Here is a 17,803-nt window from a genome sequence, read left to right on the forward strand (position 1 = left end):
AAGCCAAGGGGGAAGGGCAACGCAATACTGGATTGGCATGTGTGCTTTTTTGACCTGTACAAAAAGTATTGTGTAATTGCACATCCATGACCGTAGATGGCAGCGCTGCTCTCATTGTCAGCACGCAGTTCTTCCCCCCCCCACCCATCCACCTCCGCCACCACTGACATTAGCCTCTCCTCAGTCCATCAGCCAGCTGAAACCCTGCCAAAATATGCTCGCTTCGATTTTTTTCAACGTCTCCTATTCCCTTGCCGATTCTACTTTGGCTCCCTCTTCCTTCGTGGCAAAGCTGAGAGCCAATTAAGGAGAAGGGGTATCCTAGACGTGTCGACGTGAGGGGGAGCTTTTTGGCTGCCGTCCCACCGTCGGGTTAGCATCACTCTTGTCCTGCACGACGTTCGCTTTTTTCCCAAAGACGTAGAGAAAAAGATTTTGGGTGGGCTGCATCTTCATCGAGCAGCAAGAAAGTCGATGTGATGTGACGCATCAAAGTGCGGCATGAGTAAAAAATGCTGAGGCCCTTTCACCGCAATGCCACTCAGCTTTAGCTTTAGCTTTAGCTTCAGGTCGATCTCTGCCCATGTAAGGTCACATGCCGAGTTCCTTCCCAGGGGGCCTCCGGGATCGGCACTCTCCCACCCTCAAGCAGAACTCGATCGAAATGATTTCGTGCTGCTCACGTGTCCTCACACTCGTTGGAGAGTGTTGGAAGATCATGTCGGAAGTACGTGACAGTGTCGAAAGCGGTCACGCTGAGTAAGATGAGGACAGCTCCTCTCAAGGTGCTCCTTTTGCCTTCTTGTCATTTCAAGAGGTTGTCGTCAGGTTTTGTGCCAACACTGGTCACGATTGCAAAAAGAGATTTCAATCAAAGATGTGCTGTGATTCCTCTCAAGGCACGTGAAGGCGTTTTAAAGACGGGACAGATGGCCCTTATGGCTCTCCAGAGCATGGCAGAGCCTTCTCCTCATCCCATCCCTTACACACACACACACACACACACACACACACACACACACACACACACACACACACACACACACACACACAACAATACGCTGACCTCGGCGTGACAAAGCATAGCAGCGTGCAATCACACGTCCACAGTGGCTTCATCCATGTGTGATGGCCTTCCAAGAATACAGAAGCGAGCTCATTCACGTACGTGCCTCAAGTATATTGAGCAAGACAAAATAGTAAAAAAAAAATCAAAATTCAAATTTTAATGTGGAAAAATAATTTGGACTTCATACAGCAGTGAAAAAAAAAATCTCTACATTTTTTTGCTTCTCAGGAAGCGGCAGTAATGTTAGTCGTTCTTCGCAGAGGATAAAGAATATGCCTGAGAGTGTTTTTATAGTTGATACTTGCGTCCAAATATTTGCCGCTTAGAAGGTTATACACTGCAACATAAATGCTAATTGTTAGCCTTTTTATGATGATTCTCATTATATGTTAGCATTCAGCTAGGGGAAGTTAAGGTGAAGTTACGTGGTTGCTCATTTTGGAGAAAATTGTTCACTATCTGACTAAAAGCTGCTGTTAAGTTCCCTGTCAAGTCAAAGTGAAAAAAATATCGCTTGAACCCTGGATCCTATCTCGCAACACAAGGAACGTTGAGTTATATATGACGGCACCACGACATTTAAGAACGATCTTTACATTTTCCATAATAGCCAAACTATTGAACTTTAATTAGAAGAAAGGCTTTTTTTTTCTTTTTTTTTTAAATCAATAAGTATTACGATTTTCTAGTTTTTTTTCTGACAGGCAAATCCAAGGCATCTCTGTGAGCTGCGTTGCAATCCGATTTTTATCGCTTGTAACTTTTTGTCCAACTTCCCCCTACATTATTGTAATACTCCATACATGGCAGTGGAAAAAAAAGTCTAACGTGAACAAGTGTGAGGTAGTCCAAGTCTGCCTCTTGTTGTTGTGGTCTGGCCGTCTTCCTGCCTTGTCTTGCCCTCATTTTCCATGCAATTTCCTATCCGGAGGAAATTTGGCGGAAGAAATAAGTTGGTCACCTTGATTCTACATGACTTTAACTTTGTTTGTTTTTTGGGGAAAGAAAAATTGGAACAGTTTTCCAAGCAGGACATTTGAGATAAGCATCGGGGACAGCTTCCTGTCGCCCTCGGCGGGCCACCTCTTTGCTACACCAAGTGTTGACTTCCAGAACATTTGCTTTCCCACTTGTATGCGCAACACACACACACACACACACACACACACACACACACACACACACACACACACACACACACACATACACACAACACCCAATCCAAACTCTGATCCAGAACAAAGTTCCTTTTGTTCCACTGCACTCAAGGAACAAGGAATGGCACACACATGAAGTGCTTCAAGAAGTGCCACCAACGAACGGACAACTTACACAATTGGCCACAAACAGAGCTCATGCCAATCGACACACGATTGCCATTGTGATTTCCCTACATCACGGCCGCAAGTTACAATGCGTTTTGCAGTTTCAATGTTATATATTTTTTTGGGTGGGAGGGATGGGCAACTCATTTCGGATGGAAAATGCTTATTCAAGGTTTAACTCCATTTATTTGTTTCCATAATGCATTTAAAATGAATACAAATTGGATGTTTTGGTGACTAACCTCCGTGAGTCGCGGGGTCGCTCTACTGCAATATTAATCTTATTAATATTAAACTTCTAATCCATATAGTATGCAATTAGTTGTGATCCTGCACTTGAAAAATACTTCAGATATAGAAAATAATAATAAAAAAATTATGAATCCTCCAGATATTAAAAAAATGAAATAAAATTACAAATACAAAGCATTAATTAAATCATATAAATGAACAACTCTCTACTAAAAACTCATTTAAAAAACTCCAAAAATTAAAAATCTAAAAGAAATAAAAACTAGCAATAAAAAAAAAAAAAAAAGTAAAAGCCTATTTTGAAATGCGGCGAAATTAACATTGTGTGCTAATGTTTTGGCGGTAGAGTGATTGAGTGGCTCATGGGGGTTGTTTTACAGCCTCCACATAAAGACGGAAAGTCAGGCGAGCCCAAAGCTTTTGTTGCTGGTGACTGGTTAGGTGAGGGCCACTGTTTGGACGAGCACGGCGGGCGGAGCTTTCCGGTCCTACCTGTTCCTTCTCGGCAGCGCTCCCAATCGGACTCCCAGCGGCCTTGCCCGGGCCCCCTCTCCTCTCGGCGTGATGGGAGGTCGGCTTCGCCGCCCTCCACCAGCTGCACACACACACACACACAGAGCGCCTTTGTCAGAGGCAGTCCTGCTCTCCTGGAGCAAGTCTGGCTAAGAGTGATTACGCTCTCACAACCACAAAAATCTAACAGTCACGCTTGTATTTTTCCATAAGGCTTTCCCGCTTTCCTCCATCAGCAACAATTGAGTGGAAGGGCAGAGGTTTCAGTCTGCCGACGCTAGCAGCCCCGCAACTCACTGTTCTGGCGTGATGGTTCCTGGCACGTGAGCTTCATTCACAGCACTCAAACAAATCACCCCCCCCCCCTTGAAAAAGAAGAAGGAAAGACTACCAGACAGTCTGTGGAGTAATACAATGCCAGATGCTTTCTGCTAATGATAGTGATGTCATGTTTACGTGGCTGTTTATAGGCCCCCGAAGCATATTTGGACGTGTAGGTCACAGGTCACATTGAAAAAAAAATGCGTGTTATAGCTTCATGAAGCTTCATGAAGCATCATTACGTACAATCGTTTAGTGGCTCTCGAGTGCCTGGCCCGAGGCGCCTAAGGTGCCACAAAATGTGAATGATGAAAAAAAAAAAAAAAAAGCTCTTTCTGAAGGCCTCTTTTAATGACCTTTGGAAAGCTGGACTCCGTTCAATAAAAAATGTGAAAAATGATGTGTTTTTACCTCTTTAATTATTTTCTTCTGATTGTTGCAGTTACATTAAATTTTGCCCTTTTATAGATTTTTCTTATTATTATTACCAACTGTAGCATTTAGGATCACCCACAAGCATCGTTGCAGCCGTGACAGCTTGTCAACTGCATATGCAAGATCGACATTGCACTCCATGCACCTCGTATTACCACGTATCAATGAGTCAATCGCCTGATCACCTGATAAGCAAGCCCCGACCGTCAATCATGGGCTTGCAACTCACCCAAGCTTGATTGGGCAATGCCACCGAGGTCAGCATGTCAGCCATGGCTCCCAACATCTGGTCGGTGCGTCCCTGATTCTTGGGAAGCGCTTTCATTCTTGCCTCCGAAGAGTCTCGCTTGTTCTCTTGTTCCATCCCCGAGCCCAGCTTCTAATGAAAAGCTCCTGTGCAAACACGCATGGCAGATTGATGGGGGCCTCCTCGTTCCGTCTTCCTCCACCGCAGCCTCTTCTGTAAGTGTCCAACCGGTTGGCCCAGACTCGTCCGTGGCTCTCTCTGGAATCCTCCCGGCTAGTTCTTCATTGGCTGCACAAGATCACCGCCCCCAAACTATCCTCCCTTCATCTACCATTACTTCCCCCCCCCCCCTTCCGTGTCTTCATGACACGAATCCCTCAGATTAGCTTCATTTAGGCTACGCTTCTTCTTGCCTTTCTGTGACAAATCCAAATCCACCTCTTCTCAGCCAGTGACACGGGGAGAGTGTGAAGTCTCAAGCAGCAGGGGCAACCCCAAATAAGGTATGAACGCAGAGCCCCTGAAGCCCATCTATTTCTGATACCGTCAGCAATTGGACCAACATCTTCACTCAAGTCCTTGAAATGACCAGAATGAGCAATTCACTATTTGTCAGTGTTGCAACTGCATCCAAAATAAAGTTGGATGAAGCCCATGTGTTATCTGTTTGAAAGTTCACGCAGTGTTTAATAGTCAATTCTCCAACAATGAGAGTCCGTGAAGATTGCTCAAGTCTCACTGCAGTTGCCAGGAAAGTCTTCTTTTCAAAGAAGGAAGGCTTTGCATCACACTTCCAATAAATACAGAGTCTTCTTTTTTAGAGGTCACAGTATCAGATCAAGGCCCCAAATTGCGTCTGTCTTCCAATCATATGCATCTTTGCGCTTAGCGCAAACCTCGACTTCTCTGACTTTGCCTCCATCGCCCTAAATGTCCAAAATGCACTGTTAGTTCTCCGTCCTTGCTGACTAAGTCCCATGGGATTGATTCCCAGAGGATCCAGTAGCAGACTGGAAAGGTCGGAGCTAAGTGCTGGTAACAGATCTGGACAAAGTGCCAAGAGTCTAATATTAGCCGTGTGTGTACACAATCGCTCACCAAAAGGCTAAACTTAGCGCTGGCATGGCTTGCCAAGCCGCTCTCACAGCGACCTCTGCTGGCTGGAAGTGCCATTTTAAATCCGCACGGATGACGACGACGGGTTGTTCAAACAAACAGATTTATTGCCCAGCAGCCTTGGCCTTCATTTTCTTGATGTTGAAGCTTTCAGGCATGGTCTTCCGTTTTTGGTCTGTTGCTGGTCATGTTTGACCGACCACACCAGATATGACTCGAGTGCTGCATTTCCATCTTTGACCAGAGGGAGGCAGATCTGAGCGGAAAGTCTGAGCGGAAGTCTTGCGCAACCTCAGCAGGTCGCCGGCAGGGTTCATGAGTCTTTACACTTTGACATCATGTGAGTCAGGACGTGATGCTTTCAATCAACTTGCTCATGTGGGAGGGGTCTTGTCCACATTCAGTCGGCAGTTCCCAAATGGGAGGAACCACAAGTGGGAACATTTGCAACTCTCCAGTTGCTTTCGAATGACAATTTCACTTTCTATGCTAAATTGCTGGTGTCACCACTGGACCAAACAAAAACCCGCAGCGGTTTTTGCCACAAGAAACAAGACAAGCAAAACAACATGTCTTTTTTAAAGCTTCTATCGTAACCTCAACTAAGTTAAAGGCTAAATAAGTAATGCTTAAAGGGAAGACATGAATGGGTGCCTTGAGAGAAGGGTTCCAAATGTTCCATGACCACGCTTGTAACTCAAAACACGCCTTTCTCAAGCCATCTTTCCTCCTACAAATGATTGATTGATGTCAACATGAAGGGCCCAATTTGACATCATCTGCTTGCACTGCCTTTTCAACGCACTTTACGTGTGCTGATCTCATCGACGGGCACCAGCGAGGGCCATGTGGTTAATATTTGTGGACGTGTGAATTTCTTTCTCCAATATCAAAATCAGTTTGCCTTGATTTGAGTTATTCTTCCCGTTATTCTGTTTGTGGATTTGCGTACGGGGAAACAGAACTCCCAAGACCAATGTGATTCAGTCACAGAGCTGAGCTGGCCACTGAGAACTTCGCCCTGATCACACGACAGAAGGGCCGAGGTGGCTGCCGATGGAGCGACAAGTGAGAAAAATGAGAGGGGGGGGTACTCGACAATCTGGAGGGGAGCAAGGGTTGCCGCTGTCTCTTTGCTAGTCTTAATCCAAGTCAAATCAAGTCAGGGACAAGAAAAATCCCTCAATTTTCTTTAATCGGGATGAGAGGGAAGGAGGAGGCGTGCTGCCTGATTTAGGGCTGCACGGTCTATGTTGGGACCTGCAAGGAGGACAGCGGCCCTTACAAGAGGAAGAGGGAGGAGGCAGATGAGAGCCGCGGACACTTTGGGGAACCAAAGCCAAAGCAATTTCTCAGAAGAGAAGCATCAAGATGCGCGCAGCTGCCAACACAGAGGGAGAAGAAGAGGACTCTCTCTGGATGGATTCATTTAGGGTGAGGATGATGGCTCGCACCTATGCCGTGGTTGCTTTGAAAATCGTTTACAATCGTGCATCAGTCAAGAAGGCGCACGGGTCACGTTTGGAAGTTAAAGGGAGCTCGAGCAGCGGCGAGATGAAGCGGAAGGTACGCTTGGCAGGAAGTGGAAACCACAGAACGGGTTGAATTGAAAGAAAAAAAATAATGTCTAAAAGTTTTGCTTGAGTGAGAAAAAAAATATGAAGTTTGTCTATTACTACACTAGAATGGCTGTCTGTTAGCAGGTAGAGCGCACTTGGGTCAAAACAGCAAAACTTTCCTGAGCGTTTGGATCTTCACGTCGATGAGCGTAATCTGTCTCTCTCGCTTTCTCGATTGAAATCATGGTCAATCTCCTGATACATTTTCAACATGTTGAGTGCTTGACTTAAAGTACACCTTGTCATCTTCATTGTGTGCTCCTCCAGCGCACTTTGAAGGACAAGCTTGAAGGTTTTGAGTACCTGTGAGAATCTCAAACATCACAGCCCAGGAAGAGACACGGCAGAGCCGCCATATCACTTGGCAGCGGCATGGGTACACAATCTGACTCAAATCTGTTGCACAAGTTGCAGAAGCTGTCTCTCGGGCCGCTCTGAAGGAGCCCGCTTTGTCGCCCTTAATCAAAAAGCCGGACAAGAACTTATTTTGGCCACCTGTGCTTCCAGATGAGAAGACGAGACGCTTATGGCCTCCACATGTGACCACCCCCATTCGGGTGCCGGCCCGCGGGAGGATTCTGACACCGGGAGTGTCTTCTGTGACGACTCGCTGCTTCCTAACATCGAAAGCCGTGACAAACCTCCTCAAACGCTGTACGAGGCCTGCGCGGCCAATGACGCCGTCTCCCTGCAACGCATCCTGGAGAGAGGCGTGAGCAAGGACCAGGCCATGTACTTGGACATCAACGGCAGGGTGAGAACCGCTGCAGTTCCATCTGCTCCAATCTGCAGTCTGGTGGTCACAGACAATCTCTTTTCTTAACTTCCAAACTGGACTGAGCCACAATTCCAATCCCTCCAGCTATAGTTGTTACATAAATAAATGAATAAAAAATAAATGAATAAATAAATAAATAAATAAATAAATAAATACCCATAGTAAATAAATAAATAAATAAATACCCCTAGTTAATAAATAAATAAATAAATAAATAAATAAATAAATAAATAAATAAACTTAGATGGCAAAGTAGAGAGAGACAAATGCTATTTTTCCAGTATAGTTTGAATTCACATTTTCAAAATATCTGACTTGAAATCTTCAATTAGATGAGTGCTTTTCAATTACGTTCTGTTACATTGCTCAGATGAATTTCGTTATGCTCTGAAAGTCATGTTTTTGTCTTTAGTGTTTCACATGTCCATGTCAAAACACACTTGGATTAAAAAAGAGAAAAAAAAAAAGATATACAGCGCACTACATAAACAATGGATGGTGAGAGAGTGAATGCATGTTTGCAGCCTGTTACTAGCTGTTTCTAGCTTGTAAGCATTCTTGCCCATCAGAGCGGACTCATGGTGGCTGTGAGCAAAGGCTTTGTGGACGTCGTCAGCACTCTACACGTCTGCCCTCTCATGGACGTCAACCACCAGGACAACGACGGCAATTCCGCCCTCATGATTGCCGCCCAGGCTGGTACGTTGTACCACACACACAAACATAGGTCGGGAATCACTGCAAGCTTTTCTTGGCGCAGGCTTCACCACCATTCTGAACTTCATCCTCAACCAATACTCTGGTGTGGACACCGAGCTCAGAGATCCTCGTGGCTTTACTGCCCTCATGAAGGCGGGCTTGCAGGGCCGGGAGGACTGCGTGACGGCCCTGCTCATGCATGGTAAGTTGACGTTCAAGTCCGCCATTTGTGTAGACTCAAGTGCTTGTTTGTGCAGAGAAAATAAAAGCACACCTTTCAAAATAAAAGCACTGGATAGATGGCGCTCACGCTAAGAGCCGCTCAGAGGGCCCGATGGGGCACCCGGGCCGTCCTTTGGTCTGTGTTAAATGAAAGAGCTCTTGCTGAATGGGTTGCATTCTAAAAGTGGCCACACGGTGACGGTATTTGACCGCGCATCCTTCCATCCGTTTTCTGTACTGGTACTTATGAAACGGGTCACTCGTGTGCTGAAGCAAATGCCAGACGACTTGGGCAAAAAAATAACAGCCAACAGCCAGCCGTTAACATTTGACTCTTCGGTCACGCACAGGTGCTGATATAAATGCAAGAGACCACTTTCAAGCCGGTGCTTTGAAGGACTGGGTCTTGAAGACGGGCCGATTTGAGACATTGAGCAGAATACGCCGTCTGCAAGCTCGTCCTGTGGCCGAGCAATTTTGTGAGCGCTACGCACCTGAGTGGCCGCAGCTTCGAGAGTTGGTGGCCAAGGCTACCGGCAGCAAAAGCACGGGCCGAAAACTACGCCAGATCATCAAGAAGAACTTGACTTTCAGATTCCAGCATGACCCCCAAGACAACGGGGTCATGGACCACATGGTGCGTATAACCACCGGCGTCCGGAGCCCCCTGGTGGCCACCGCTTGCCATCCGCTGTGTCCCAGCAGCCCCCCGCAAATTGGCAAGCGGCGTTTTGCTCTTCCCGAGCTACTTGAAGAGCACAGCAGCGTGAAGCTGGAGGAACGCGCTGTGTCTCACAGCAAGGGCCCCCTCGCCTCCGCCGCCTCGGTACGGCTGAGCTCCCGCTGCCAGGAGGCGGAGCGCGGGGAGAGCGTGCCACCAGGGGCCGTGAGAGCCTTTAAAAAGACCATCTTCCCCACCGGCTGCATCCCCAAAATTGAAGTGACTAAATCTAAGGAGCCTACTCCCAAGACAGAGAAGAAGAAGAATGGGGAGAATGGCTACCTGGAGCCTCCCATGTGGAGGTACAAGGAGAAGAAAAGGGAGAAGCAAAAGGAAATGGAAAAGGAGCAAGAGAGAAGATCCGAGGGCTCCAAAAATAAAGACAAAACATGACCCAAACTAGAAGTTTCCACAGAAAGAGACAAAATGTAAAAGCTGCCAGCCGGGAAAGTGTGACATTTTCAGCAAGAGTTATTTCTGAAGTTGATGCATAAGATTTGCATTTGTGGGATCTGACTTTACACTGATGTCATTTTGTGACCAAGGCAAAACAGATTTTTTTTAAAAATGAATTCATACTTCAAAAACTGGAAATTAGAATGCCTTGTCAAGAATAGGGGAACGCATAAAGCATTTTATTGTCAAGCCATTTTTCGGACTAGGCTTCCCCTCTTGACTCCATGACGTATACTATATGCTTGTGCGCGTGCCTGTGCGCGTGCGTGTTACCTGGATTTCCTTTTTTTTTTTTTTTTGCACTTCCCTTAGCAAACTTTGCTCATCATCTTGAAACTCTGACTAATGAACTTGAATGAGCTGAAATGTCAGATTTTCCACCGAGAGACGGAGAACACATTGATATTTTTTTTTCCCCCTTGCAAATAATGAAATAAAACAAATCGGCCCCCACATCGAATGTTGTGTCATCTTTGAAGCACATTCTTGCAATGTGCAGTGCAGACTCAGTCCACAGGGGAAAAGGGAAAAATGAGAGCTTTAGCAACAGGAAAACCGCTATGAGAACATTCCAGGCAGTTGAGCTGAGCGGGACAATGAGGGGTGGGACAAAACTGTGGCAAAAAAAAAAAAAATGTAATCTTGCCTGTTGATCACGGTCAAAGACATCAGCAAAAGGCATGGAACAGAACTTATTTTAGCAGCCCTCGCAGGGTGGCTGGAGAGCAGGCTGGCTCCGGGTTACTCGTTTTTTGGGTTGTGTGTGTGTCATCGTAGATTTGAAACCAGATCCAAGATGAGATAATCTTACACACTGAAGCGACTGCGTCCTCGATTAGTTTCATTTGACGGACGCGTTTAAGGACCATTTGGAGAAAGAAAAAAAAAACAGCAGCTTTTGGGTTGTTACCATGAACACAGAGCAAGGATGCGAGTTATCTTTGGGTTGAATTTTCTCAACTAAGCTTTTTTTTTTTTTTTCGTGGAGGCAATGGACACGTTGCTCTTTTAAACGGGAGACAAGAAAGACACTTGAAGTGGACATGGAAGACGTGCGATGTTCACACGCATCACGTTAAAAGGAGCTCCGTTAACAGGTAATGGCGTCAAAACACGGCACGGATGAATGATGTTTTTTTTTGTTTTTTTTAAATCATTTAAGTCAAGCATAAAATGTTCCTGGAACCGAAACGTAAGTCACATGTGTTTTTCAAGAATCAACAGGTGTCATCAAATGTAAGAGATTTCAAAAGACTGCACGCATAGATAAAAAAAAAAACATTTCAGATAATACATCATAGTAGTGAAAGTCAGATCAGTGCCAAAACAATTCTTGTCAAAGTGTTTGTAAATGAAAACCAAACTTGATTCTAGTATCATGATTGTCCCAGTGTACTTTTTCCTACAAGTACTTCAATAATAAAAAGTCGAGCAAGGATCATTTTTCACTTGTATTTTCGCATTCATTTTCGTGGTTCTTATGGAAAATTTTTCAATCCCCAAATGTTTACCGTGCATCAATGTCTACCTTCAGCATCCATAATGTACCAGTAAGTATAAAAGTAAGTATATGAAATATACACAGACACATTATTTGGTACACATGCACACTGGAGAGTAATTTAAATATGTTTTGATGGACACATATTGCATCACGTATCATTGAATGTAGTTGTAACTATAGGGCACTGCATTAGAGATTGTGTCATTGCTTGTTTGTCTACAAGTGAGTGTGGTTGGCCTGAACTCATCTGATTGAGCTGTGTTGAAAATGAATCCAGCTCACATCAGAGGAGCCAAATAAATTCTAGATGTGCGCCATTCTTTGCTCAATTCTGTAACCCTGGTGCGTGCGAGCGGATGCAGATGCTAAGTGAGGTGACGTCTGTCAAGCTTGGCTTTGTCTGCCAGATGAAGAAGATACGCTGAGTCATTCCAGTCTGTCGTTGTCATTTGCAGAAAGTCCCATTTGCTAACTTTTGGCTTGAACAACGTGAACTTTGACCTGTCAAAGAGCTTCCCACTCAATTTGCCATTAGGAGCAACTGGGGCCTTCGGGGGTCTCGCTTCAATCGAACCCTCACCGTCTGCTTATTATGCTGCAGATAGTCTTCGGGTTACATTATCAAGTGGTTTTTATTTTGTACGGTGAGGCGGGCTGCGCCCCCCCCCTCCCATCCACGCAGTCATTCAGATGGAATGAGAGATCTGCTTCCCCGAGTCGAAGTTGTCGATGGGAGGAAGAGATGACAATGGATCTTTTCCTCTTGGGTCACAGAGGAGGAGCTTCGGACACGACGGGAATAAACGGGAGAGGGCTCGGAGAGGAATGTCAGAGCGGCCCGCGATGGAACACACGATTACGATAAAGCCATCGGCAGATAAATGAAAGCCGGCTGTGCCCCTGCACTGAGTGGGTGGAGTTGCGTTTCTGCTCGTCGCACGCCAGCATTGCAGGAAGTGCTGGTGTTTGGTCAGAAATGGCTTGTGGACCAAGAGTGGAGTGCATGAGACTAAAGCAGGCCATCTTTGATTGGAGTCATTGATGCACGACAGCGACAGAAATACTCAGCGGGAAATTTGATTTACACATCACTTCGAAACTTGCGGTAAAAGTAGGCCCGAGGAAAGAGCAGGATAAAATATGAGCGCCTCACACGTTTAAGGTTGAGCTTCCTGTGTGGAGCACTTTCAATGTTCTCCTCAAACTTTTTGACTTCCTCTCACATTCCAGAATGATGCTTCTTCGGTTCATTGAAGGCTCAAAAATTCAGCATATTTCTACGATACTCCTAATACTTGAATAGATCAAACGGAAAATCTGAAAATGGCTCTTCTAGCCACCAGCGTGCTTCCGCATTGGCGGGCGGCGCTACTACTTGCGTGACTCGCGGCAGCGTGACCCTAAACAATGGGCAGCCGGAGTCTGGGCGACCAGCCGGGTGGGGCCACTCAATGGCAGGAAGCATCGCCGTCAATATTTACTCTGCAAGCAGTGCAGACCGAGGAGCGGACGGGCCGGGACGGGCCTGGGGCCTGGCTGGAGCCTGGCTAGCGCAGCACCACACGCAGTCTCAACCCACTTAGACAAACACTCTGAAGTGCCCCCCCTCCGCCTCCCCCTCCCCTTGCAGAGCAATTAGAACACAGGCAGACAGGCTGGGCCCACTGAGCGTTGTTTTGGACTTCAGTGCTTCCTCTGTGGCTTTAGATTCCATAAAGAGAAATATCAGGACAATCACATGTTGAGCCCTTAGCTGTGTTTATCAACTCTCCGCAGGATGGACGGCTCTCTCGGATTCACATTGGTACTGGTCGGCCTGTTGCTGTTGACGTCTGCTCGTCACGTAGGTGAGTGAAGGTCCCGGAAATTCGAATATTGAAAAGAGGCCTGTCGTTTATACACGCGTTCGTCAAATAATTCAGTTGTTAGGCAGAAATTTTGGTTTGGTATCAAATGGTCTTAAAAGTAGTTTCTACTTCATTCCTAAAAATGAAAAGTTTTGGTCAGAAGCAAAATACTCCATGCAGTCTGGCTCTTTGTGCAAACATACAGCAGAGTGAAAACGATGGGATCCAAATTCATCCCGCAATTCTGTAATTCAAGCAACTATTGACAAGTCATGCTACCTCAGAAACATTCTCAGTTTTGGCTCAATGCAGAACTTCCATCCGTCAGGCCATTTTTTACGTTCATTGAAGGGGAGAACGCATGTCCTTGCAAGGGGCAAAGGGAAAACAGCTAAAGTTGAAAAAAAAAAAAAAGTATCTCCACTTTGCAGCCTGCCCTTGAACTCATCTTGAGCGGCTCCTCTGCCTCCTGGTGGGCAAAATATGAACGGCCGGACATAGCACGCAAGTCTTGATGGAACTTGGTCACCGTTTTGCAGATTCCGAGGATGACGGAAAGCTGCTATGCGTGTGCGACAATGCCAAAGGCACATGCGTGAACGACACTTGCAGGGGTGACGTCTGCTTCTACACGTGGGTGGAAGGATACGAGGAGAAAGGTTGCTTCTCCAACCACGACTACAAGGAACAGTGCTTGGTCTCCTTTGAGCGCCTCCACGTCTTCTGCTGCCGGGAAAGCCGCTGCAACGCCGATGCGACGCCTCCTCCGAACATCAGTCAGTAGCGAGCATATTGAACTTTTATGTTTGAGGTCAAATTTCGGGAGAAACTAACCAAAAAATGTATTATTTCAATGACATGATTTCAATTCTGGTCCCAGTAGCTCACTCAGATACAGAACAAAAGAGAACATGAGTAACAAAGAAGAGAGCAATAAATAAAGTGCATCACAAGTTGAGTGAGAAATTAACAACAATAAATAAATAATCAATAAGTACATCAAATACAAATAATAAATACATTTTAAAAAATCCCCCGCCCAAAATGTGATGTGTATGCCTGCTAACGATGACACGTGTGTGCGTGCGTGCAGATGGCGAGACGAGCACCGTGGCGCCGCTGCAGCCCCGCCCGGAGCTGTGGATCACGGCGGCTCTTCTGCTCTTCGTCACGGCTGCGAGCTTGTGCGGCCTGCTGATCTTTTTGCGCTTGCGCCGCGCGCACGTCCGCCTCAAGAATGCGGACGAGCACGACGTCAGCATGCTGAAGGTCCCCAACGGAGAAGATCCCACTTACGGGGTAAGCCATCAGATCTCCGATTTTCAGAATTGGATCACCAGAGTTGGTGTTCTTTTCCAGGGTATTTATGATGAGTTCTGCACATCGGGAAGCGGGACCGGCCTGCCGTATCTGGTCCAAAGGACAATGGCCAGGCAAATTTCGCTTGTGGAATGTGTCGGTCAGTCTGAATTATTTACCGCCGCTGCCATTTGGGGACTTAACGAATCTTTCATGGCAGGCAAAGGCCGCTACGGGGAGGTGTGGAGGGGAACTTGGATGGGGGAGAGCGTCGCCGTCAAGATCTTCTCCTCCCGAGACGAGCAGTCCTGGTTCCGAGAGACGGAGATCTACAATACCGTGCAGCTTCGGCACGACAACATCTTGGGTGCGGCGCTCGATTTCATTGCGGAGCGTCGGGCCAAAAGACCGAGGGCTAAAACCGAGCCGCCGTCCGTTCCCGCTTCAGGTTTCATCGCCTCCGACATGACGTCTAAGAATTCGAGCACCCAGCTGTGGCTGGTCACCCACTTTCACGAGTTGGGTTCGCTCTACGACTTCCTGCAGTACGGCAGCTTGGAGCCCGAGAGCTGCCTGAAGATGTGCCTGTCGGTGGTGTGCGGCCTGGTGCACCTCCACACCGAGATCGTCAGCTCCCAGGGTAAACCCGCCATCGCCCACCGAGATTTGAAGAGCAGAAACATCCTGGTGAAGAGAAACGGCCAGTGCTGCATCGCCGACCTGGGTGAGGACTCGCCGGCCGGTCGGTCGGCCGGACGCTGGCGCTTTCATCTGCGCGACTGGACGAGGGCGCCCCCCTTCTTTACTCCTCTGTCAGGTCTTGCTGTGATCCACTCCCAGTCCAACGACTACTTGGACGTGGGCCACAACCCTCGCGTGGGGACCAAACGCTACATGGCGCCCGAGGTTCTCGACGAGAGCATTCGAATGGACATCTTTGAATCCTACAAGCAAACGGACATCTGGGCCCTGGCTTTGGTCTTCTGGGAAATTTCCCGCAGAACCACCGTCAATGGTAACGACGTTCACGACCTTGTGGTGTGTGTTGTGCGCGACCTCCAAAGTCAAACCAAACATTGAATTGGCAAAACATCTTTTTTAGCACTGAGCATTGCACCGACTGGGCGGCAACTATTTCTTCTGGAGCCAAAGCAATCTTTATCCAACAGGGGAGTCTGATTTTATGTAAAGAGGGAAAACAAAACGTGTTTTATCAGACGTGTGTGGCTGGTTGGGTTGCATGTACATTGGGGGGGAGGCAGTTAGCGGCACGCCTCTCGCCTCCCTCGTCTCGACTATCCTCTCTCACGATTAGCGCTACAGTAATTATAAACAGTCTTATCTGGTGTCAGCACTGCCTTGTACATACACCAGACGCCCGAGTGCCAGCATGTAGATGGATGCATGCACAGACACACACACACACACACACACACACACACACACACACACACACACACACACACACACACACACACACACACACACACAGCACAATGTGTGTGTGTGTGTGTGTGCAGTTCCCTAAGGGAGTTTCTATCTTTTCCTGTGTAATCAAATGTGTAACCCGGCTGAACAAGGACGGCTATTCCGGAGACATTTTCCAAATGCATGCAGAGATGAGAAAAAAAAAAAAAAAAGATGGATCCAAGTTGTCTTCTCATTAAGCTGAGTCTTCCAACATGGTGCATTCCACTCGGCCCAGTTTCCCACTCAGCCTCCGGGGATGTGTTGCAATATTTCTGGGGCTACAATTTGAAAACATTCTTCTTTTTTTTTTTTTTCCCAGGGATTGTGGAAGAGTACCGTCCTCCCTTCTTTGACCTGGTGCCCTCCGATCCCAGCTTTGAAGAGATGAAGAAAGTGGTGTGTGTGGACCAGCAGAGGCCCAACTTGCACAACCGGCTGCACTCCCACCCGGTACACAAAAAATCATTCAATGTTTCAGCGCCTGATGGAGGAGGATGATGATGGCGGCAACCAAGAATCATCTCATCCATGCAATGGTGCGCCTGTGTGCAGATCATGTCGTCCATCGTGAAGATCATGAGGGAGTGTTGGTTCCAGAACGCGCCGGCCCGCCTCACAGCACTGCGTGTGAAGAAGACCCTTTCCAAACTGGACCTGCCCGCCGACTTCAGCGTCAAGAAACTCAAACAGGACTTCTAGACTTCAAGAAGCTTGAAAAGTTTTTTTGGGCTCCTTTGCCGTTGGCACGGTGGCCAATATCATTTGCGTATTTTCACTTGATGACTCACACACACACACACACACACACACACACACACACACACACACACACACACACACACACACACACACACACACACACACACTTAATGCATTTTAATCACACAATAGCCTTTTTTTTTTTTTGCAGTAGTCTAGACTCTCTTGCACCGAAGGCTATTTATCTTCCCCCTGACCAAAGTTTCCAAAAATACCAAAAAGAGAAACAGAGAAAGACTTTTGCAATGAATAAGAATGATGACGCCTCACATAGCAGCAGCACAATACTTGTCCTGTAAGCACTTTTTCACTTTTTTAGCTGGATGAATGTCGTCGTGAGTATACGGCATACAAAACACAAAAAGTACAAAAAGCATTGATCAAGATTATTTCTCTCCAACAGTGTATTATTTACATCTGTTATGTATTTCGAATTAAACTTTTTTTTATTCAAGCGCGTCAATTCTTGAATTCATAGGCTTGAATGTGTTGTAATTCCCTTAATGACCGCTAGAGGTCAGCAAAATAACGTGGGGAAAAAAAACGCATTTGATTTTTGCGGCTTACTTCTGCAAGATGATCAGGAGTGACAATTATTTTATGGTCAACATTAATATTTTTCGCATGTTACATTTGAAAGCGAATGGGAAAGTCGTTAAAAGGCAAGTGTAATTCATATGCCACACTATTAATGTCAATGATTGTTTGGGGGGCAGAATAATTGTAAGATATGCCTTAAAAATAATTATTTCTCCTACAGGATCAAATCATGCCTATTAATTTGACCGACGGTTATAATATATCTTCATTTATCTGTGTGTTTGAATACTCTCAAAGTTTAGCATTGTGTTTTCATAAAAAGACATTTCCTTATTGGCGCTCAATTGCATTTGGGACGAAGCAAACACGGTCACGTTGGAGCATGAAGCAATTTGTCTAATGTGAAGCAAATCAGACAGCTAATAAAGAGCCAGTTGAAATTAGATTGCAACAAAACGTCCCCTCTGGTTTCCATGGCGTTGTGTGCATGATTAGGCGTGGAGTTGTTGAACCAGGTCCAGAGCAATAATAGTCCCTCAAACCCCAGGCTGTCTGCTCAGTCCGATTATTTTTAACCCCGCAGGCCGTCGGTGGCTGCCTGAGAGTTCACT

General features: G+C 46.4%; 3 protein-coding genes across 10 annotated transcripts in view; 2 read left to right on the top strand and 1 right to left on the bottom strand.

The window, feature by feature from the left end:
- The window catches only part of arhgef25a (Rho guanine nucleotide exchange factor (GEF) 25a), a 23,119-nt gene extending 18,758 nt beyond the window's left edge, over nt 1–4,361 (bottom strand). For all 6 annotated transcript variants that reach the window (XR_015066059.1, XM_085912221.1, XM_085912100.1 and 3 more), the window contains exons 1-2: nt 4,145–4,361; nt 3,139–3,241 (exon numbers count right to left, since the gene is read on the bottom strand). Coding sequence is in view for 5 of the 6 variants with exons in the window: in XM_085912221.1 (XP_085768347.1) it covers nt 3,139–3,241; nt 4,145–4,279 (238 nt within the window). In the remaining variant the exon portion in view is untranslated. The remainder of the gene's footprint in view (nt 1–3,138; nt 3,242–4,144) is intronic.
- A 3,062-nt stretch (nt 4,362–7,423) lies between these two features.
- ankrd33aa (ankyrin repeat domain 33Aa) lies at nt 7,424–9,801 on the top strand. The gene is made up of 4 exons (XM_085922052.1): nt 7,424–7,651; nt 8,245–8,374; nt 8,436–8,576; nt 8,947–9,801. The coding sequence occupies exons 1-4, from the start codon at nt 7,424–7,426 to the stop codon at nt 9,708–9,710; spliced, it is 1,263 nt and encodes a 420-aa protein (XP_085778178.1). The 3' UTR covers nt 9,711–9,801.
- Nucleotides 9,802–10,313: 512 nt separating this feature from the next.
- Nucleotides 10,314–17,106, top strand: acvrl1 (activin A receptor like type 1). 3 transcript variants are annotated; one of them, XM_085912934.1, is made up of 10 exons: nt 10,317–10,870; nt 13,054–13,124; nt 13,664–13,900; nt 14,218–14,423; nt 14,484–14,583; nt 14,644–14,790; nt 14,872–15,147; nt 15,241–15,438; nt 16,213–16,343; nt 16,446–17,106. In XM_085912934.1, exons 2-10 carry the CDS (start codon nt 13,055–13,057, stop codon nt 16,590–16,592), a joined length of 1,512 nt encoding a protein of 503 aa, XP_085769060.1. In that variant the 5' UTR covers nt 10,317–10,870; nt 13,054; the 3' UTR covers nt 16,593–17,106. The 3 variants fall into 3 exon arrangements, with proteins under 3 accessions (XP_085768886.1, XP_085768973.1, XP_085769060.1); XM_085912760.1 differs by having other exon boundaries at nt 10,314–10,870; nt 14,644–15,147; XM_085912847.1 differs by having other exon boundaries at nt 10,316–10,870; nt 14,484–14,790.
- The last annotated feature ends 697 nt before the right edge of the window (nt 17,107–17,803 follow it).

The sequence above is a fragment of the Syngnathus leptorhynchus genome, chromosome 1 (assembly GCF_054491065.1).
Source record: "Syngnathus leptorhynchus isolate UIUO chromosome 1, UIUO_Slep, whole genome shotgun sequence".
NCBI classification, from domain to species: Eukaryota; Metazoa; Chordata; class Actinopteri; order Syngnathiformes; family Syngnathidae; genus Syngnathus; species Syngnathus leptorhynchus.

What these genes read in the sequence shown, in the direction of transcription:
- acvrl1 (XM_085912760.1), top strand. Translation starts at nt 13,055, where the DNA reads ATGGACGGCTCTCTCGGATTCACATTGGTACTGGTCGGCCTGTTGCTG. An exon ending in GACGTCTGCTCGTCACGTAG is followed by an intron (nt 13,125 to 13,663) that starts GTGAGTGAAGGT and finishes ACCGTTTTGCAG; the next exon opens with ATTCCGAGGATGACGGAAAG. An exon ending in GACGCCTCCTCCGAACATCA is followed by an intron (nt 13,901 to 14,217) that starts GTCAGTAGCGAG and finishes GCGTGCGTGCAG; the next exon opens with ATGGCGAGACGAGCACCGTG.
- ankrd33aa (XM_085922052.1), top strand. Translation starts at nt 7,424, where the DNA reads ATGGCCTCCACATGTGACCACCCCCATTCGGGTGCCGGCCCGCGGGAG. An exon ending in ACTTGGACATCAACGGCAGG is followed by an intron (nt 7,652 to 8,244) that starts GTGAGAACCGCT and finishes CTTGCCCATCAG; the next exon opens with AGCGGACTCATGGTGGCTGT. An exon ending in GACGGCCCTGCTCATGCATG is followed by an intron (nt 8,577 to 8,946) that starts GTAAGTTGACGT and finishes GGTCACGCACAG; the next exon opens with GTGCTGATATAAATGCAAGA.